Consider the following 5,791-nt stretch of genomic DNA (forward strand, 5'->3'; position numbering starts at 1 on the left):
TCAGCGAGGCACACCAGAATCTGGCTGACTGCATACATATCTATCTGTGTACATATGAGTGTACGAACGACATCATACGTTCATACGTTTGTACAACTACGCGTACAGGAATGTGCGTATAACGCAGGTACGCCTATCTCTCCGCATACGCACATAGCATTACATACAAATATTTACGCACATACGAGGCCTAAGTGCACTTACAGTCGTGAACATACGCATGCACATTGAAATAAAACAATCACTGGCATACATACATATATCCACATAGTAATCGTTTAAACAGCTCGGTTAAGGCTTTGGGCTTGCAGCGCTACAGCCCAAGACAGACCCAAGACAGAGCTGTCAGTAGAAATAACGAAACGAAAAGCGAGCGCATGCGAATTCCAACCTCACCCAACACTGACACGCATTCAGGGCATTTAACTACGACCTCCTTTATGGCTATCTCTGTTGTACGTTCTTTTACCTTCTGACCTACGGGTCGGCAGTTTGAAGCCGTTAGTGAAATTGCCTTTGAGCCATGTGTCTCCCCAGCCTGTGGACCCCTGCGGCTCTTCACATCTGACGTTGCACTCTTTAGCAAACGAGGAGCAGCTCTGGAGGCCGCAGCTGCATTAGAGGCTCCTTGGGTGCCAGCCGAAGGCCCAGAATAGGTTTTCGGTCGAGTAACTGAAGAGGCACCTGGTCCAGGTTCACTGGGCAGACGAGCAGTGCTTCTGGGGGAAGAGTGGACGCTGACGGCGTGCGGTTTGGAGTCAGGGCCAGCGGAGGAGGCTACAGGAGCGCTCCGAGCGACAGTTGCCTTGTGGGGAGCGTCTCGAGTGTCTGTGCCGCCACGTTTCCGCCGACCCGCCAATGTACCCCCGCTCAATGCCACCCGCAGCTCCCGACAGGTGGAAGCCTTCATGTCGGTACACCTGAGGGGGGTTCGTGGCGTGTCCGGCGCCATCGCTTTGAGGGAAGGAGTGGTGGGAGAAACTGTCGAGGGTCTCAGCTGTCGTGTGGTTGGGGCCCCCCTTTCGTTTCCTCTCGCTACCACGCTTCTGCAGGAGACCCAACAAACCTTACGGAGCAGGTGTGGCTGCTTGCTGTCTCTACACTGCACGCGTGCCCTTACGCTATACTGAAGACGAACTGCAATTTGCCTCTCAAACACAATTCAAGCAAATGGCGCTCACGAGAGAGAGGAGGCAGGCGTCGTCTGAGTTGTGCCCAAGCTGCAACAAACCACAGATAAAGGAGGAGGCAGAACGGCGGTTGCACACAAGTTAACAATAACAGGAAAATGTGCTGTCCCTCCGTGGATAAGGTATTAATTACCGTTGTATGACAGAATCTCTCTGCTGGATCGCCGCCTTAAAATGCCGCCTCTGCTCCATCTTTTCAGATTTTAACCGCGCATTTTCACTGAAAATACTCGACACACACTTCGCCACATCTGTCTCTCAGCCAACGCCCTCGCTTAAGTGTGTTGCTTGCATAAACGGTGAAGAAGACCTCACAGGGGTGGGCTCTCAAGGGACCTTTCGGTCGTAGTAGGTTGTAAAAGCATGTAATGCATTCTTTCGCCTGTATCACTGACGCGAAGAGAAACAGCCTACTTTTACTGCGTGGTGACGGAGTAGGCACTTTAGAATGCACCCCTGATTCCCCTTTCCTCACCTCTGAAGCTCGCAAATGACGCTGTGTTGCAGCCGCAGAGCACTGGAGATGTCCTCCTACAATGACCACAAGCGTCCCCAGTGAAACATCAAGTGGGTTGATTCAAATGTTTCTTTGCATTCCTAATATCCTGTTTTAGCTGGCAAGCACAATATACCGAGCTGGACGGTGCTGCGACAACCCAAGCAGCCGTTCACACAAGTCCTCTGCGGGTTCAAGGCGTAGGTGCAGTGTTCCACGCAGCACAAGAGGGTCCCGCTTACGCCGCTTCTTTGCTGAAGAAACTCCAGCGCCTTCGTTTCGCTCATCGTGGCTGCTTCTGCCAAACTGCAGCGGAAACATGCAACGAGAGAAAGAAGGAACACTGAGGAACGAAGGTGGCGCAGATGACTTGTCCCCTCCTGGTACCCAGATTCCATGATATATGCACGCAATGCACGCACTACATACAATTTCTGCAAGTTCATTATATACTGTCCCAGGTCATGCATGCACCCGTGGGGAAGCCTCACTAATGTTTCCTGGTGCCTTCAAAGACAAGTTCTTTCTTTATTTGCTGCAATTCTATACTAAGACGCTCCCTGCTGGCGTGGGCCCGAATAAGGCGCGAGCGAAAGTCTGACGCGCGCGCCTCAGCCTGGGACGCTCGCAATAAATGAGAGCTCACCTCCTGCTGAAGCGACGTCACGCGGTCCTGCCACACAGACAGGCAGCCCATAGACGCATTCTGGCCGGAGAAACAAGCAAAAACTTTCAAACGTCCTACGAAGGGGGCGGCAGGTTCCCAGAAGAAGCCAAACTTTTGAGTTACAGCAGCCACTAAAAACTAAGTTTACAGCGCGACATATATATATATATATATGAATTTCATGTTGACCAGAAATGGAAGAGCCTGCATAATCCTGAGTACAACCGGATTGTACTTGCAAGTATATATATATATATATATATATATATATATATATATATGCATGTATACATGCGTATGTCCGCCTATGCAGGTATATATATTATATATAATATATATATTATATATTGTACACGTATGCTTACCTTCAGCTCCACCAGCTCCTTCACGCGTTCTGCTTCGGCCTTCATTAGCGCACCTACATTTTTCCGGGCCATTAAGAGGCGAGTCTGAAGCACAGAGGTTACCATTGCATGCTCCATAGTTGTTTGCACAACAGTATACTGTCTTATTCTACAGTCTGCAATACAACATACTGACTGATGAGATGGGGTTGGAATGAGCTATGGAGCTGACCCGAAGAACAGCAGTTTGGCTTTCCTCTTCTGCAGCGTCGACGTCTGCGGAGAAGCAACCCAAGGAGCCAAGCAGTATCTCATCTTCTTCCTCTCCATTTTCAGCAGAGAAGAGCAGAATTAGTCCCTTGCTGTCACATGACAGGAAACTAGCTGCTGGTAGAGCCAACTATGATTAAACGAATAAAATGCGACACGCGTACTTGCACTTGGCTGAGCTAATTCAAACTGAAGACCGACGATCTCGGAAGCTCTGCATGAACTTCTGCACACTGGGCAACGTCTCCCTGAAGTCCCGCTAGGAGAAGAAAACCAGCGCTTTAAGCTGCGAAGGAAAATACAGAGAGACAGAAAAATCCCCATTCCAGAGCATTCATCCACCCACCAGGCGGAGCACCAGGATGCGCTTCTTCGCGTAAGAGCGGCTCTAGTCAATGCACATCTGCTTAATTACGCACCACCCTTGATGATAGATATGGCCACATCTCGATGGAGCGACCAGATGCGCAGTTAATGGTTCGCAACATATTGGGCAATCGGGTGGAACTTGAACCATCTTTTCCGGGAACAGCTTGGAACTTAGTAGAAAGGACAGTTCCTGGCCCACTACGACCAACGAAATTTAATTTGCCTTCCGATTAGTTCCTCGTTTTTCTAGAAAACTTCACTTCTTCGCTGCTCAATCCCTGGTGGCCACCCGCTCCCTCTGGTCGTCCGTGGGGTATATAGCGCCTCCACAGCAACAGCCGTCAGAAGAAATAATTCTTCTCCACACCACGGCATTCAATTGTAAAATAGATGCATGTTACAGACAACTACCATCAGCCCATCACCAGTTTACACACGTCTACTGCGAGGTGGGGTTGCTGTCTCGAGGCTACCAGGGCAAGACAGCGACTAACCACGAAGGCCCTAGCACCCCGTCATTTTGCACATATTGAAAATGAGATAATTCACCAAAGCCACAAAAATATATGTCTAAGTGTTTGGATAGCAATCAAGTGGTGTGTACACGGTTTCCGCGTCTAGCTTGGAAGACACGAGCGCACCCTTCACTACGAGACGTGAAATTTTGACTGCTTGAAAGCTGCGCGCTCACAAAAACGCTTGATTATAGTTTGCAGATTACTGCAGATCCAGGTGTCCTGCGCAAGTTTCGGCAGTTTCAGACTTCCCGCTACCATGGCAGTGTGCTTAGTAAGCACACTATCATGGTAGCAGGGGCGATAAAACAAAGAAGGGTGTTTTGGCGGCGTCGGAACTTCCCAACAATAGGCTTCTGAAAAGCCCGTACTGACGGAGCAAATGGATAGAAATGGCTAATAGTTCGCTTTGGAAAGACGAGGGTTGTTGCAGCGTTTTTTCTGCACACGGCGCCCAAAGCAGGTGACGGGCCTCGAGTTCCGTAAGATCTTTGTGTGCTTCCCATTTTGAATGTTAAAAGTAGTTCGTTGAAGGATACAAATAAGCATTTAATACTGCGTTCACCTGTAAATGGCCCCATAGAGCTCATTAACCGTCGAAGCTCAAGCTACCTTCGGGACCTCCTCTACCAGCGCCCCTCTTGCAGACCGTCAGCTGGTCTGATGTAATACTAACCAGTTCTTAGGAGCAACAACCAGCTCCAGCTTTGTGTGGATTAATTTCAGTGGACTGTTTGATTTTGCAAGCAGTTCGTCGGGTCGTGCCGGGGCTCGCTGGCTCTGTCCGTAGCGCAGGGGCCAATTTTTGAGGCCGTGACGACGTCTTTCCGATGAAATGAACCGTGTGTAGGGCAACGGGATCCTGGTCACTGAATGCATAGCCCTACTTGCTTTGATGCTAGGCTTATAGGCGCCCAGCTTCAAAGTTTCATACCAGGAAAAGATTTGAAATATCCTACGCCGCCTGCTCCCTCGATGCCTCGTTGTTAAGGAGGCCTTTGCGTTTCTCCCGACTCCGAGAGTCAGCCGTTGTGATATTTCGATTGCCCTCAAAAAATGAGCGATAAGGAATTCGATTTTTCAGCAATTTGAACGCTGAGACACAGAACTTCAGAGAGGGTGCAGCAATTGCTTCGCCTGAATTCTGTCTGTGGCGTTGAGACTCAGTTGCGCTTAAAATTTCGCGCGACTGGCATCAATGGTGTTGCTCTTGCTTTTGATTAACTGCTTTGAACCTCTCGTCTCAAGCACATCTCATAGACGGCTAAGAGGCGTCAACGGAAGTAGAAGGGAGAAATGCTCTGTTCGCCGCCTTTAAAAGCTTAACATTTGGATTTAAAATGCGATGTTCTGAGCTACTGCATCGCCATGTAGCTCCTCTTGTTATTTACAGGGCATCGCTCAGGCGGAGCAAGGGCACCTGAGTGGCTATCGGTGAGATCGATAGCGGGCAAGTGTTGTGAAGAAGAGAAGAGAAAAGCTTCTGAAATTCTTTAATTGGAAAGCGACTAAGACTTTTGCGTCTCCAGGGTGTCTGTGGGGTCCTTTGTCCGCTCTGCGGAGGCTGTTCAAAGGAATGTCGCAAAAACAAACTAGCCTACGCCTCACTCAAATTTCCTCTTCAGCTCACAGTCCTTTTCTACTGCAGGCGCTTACCTGTGGGAGAAGGCAAAAAACAGAAACAAGTTTCACTAAGGCGACACCGCTGCCACCACCGTACCGCAGTAGCTGGCCTGGTGGCACCAATTGATTATGTACTTTTTTTGCTTCGTGGATTTACTACTGCATTTGGATGTATGCAGTACAAAACAGGTTTCGCCCGAATGCCCTGTAAATATGGGTTGGCCTCAGAAATGCGGCAATGTCTGGAGCCGCTGCACTTCAAACGTGCATGCACGTAAACACTTCAAGGGGGCAGAAGCCCGTCTGACTAATGCAGA

At 49.4% G+C, this 5,791-nt stretch overlaps 1 protein-coding gene across 1 annotated transcript; it reads right to left on the reverse strand.

The window, feature by feature from the left end:
* Positions 1 to 313: 313 nt before the first annotated feature.
* Positions 314 to 2,823, reverse strand: EAH_00053240 (hypothetical protein, conserved; the record flags this gene model as incomplete). The annotated part of the gene is made up of 6 exons (XM_013391079.1): positions 314 to 1,046; positions 1,324 to 1,410; positions 1,666 to 1,721; positions 1,929 to 1,992; positions 2,178 to 2,392; positions 2,719 to 2,823. 6 exons carry the CDS (start codon positions 2,821 to 2,823, stop codon positions 314 to 316), a joined length of 1,260 nt encoding a protein of 419 aa, XP_013246533.1.
* Between the last annotated feature and the right edge of the window lie 2,968 nt (positions 2,824 to 5,791).

The sequence above is a fragment of the Eimeria acervulina genome, genomic scaffold (genome assembly GCF_000499425.1).
Source record: "Eimeria acervulina Houghton genomic scaffold, Eah_scaff977, whole genome shotgun sequence".
NCBI classification, from domain to species: Eukaryota; Apicomplexa; class Conoidasida; order Eucoccidiorida; family Eimeriidae; genus Eimeria; species Eimeria acervulina.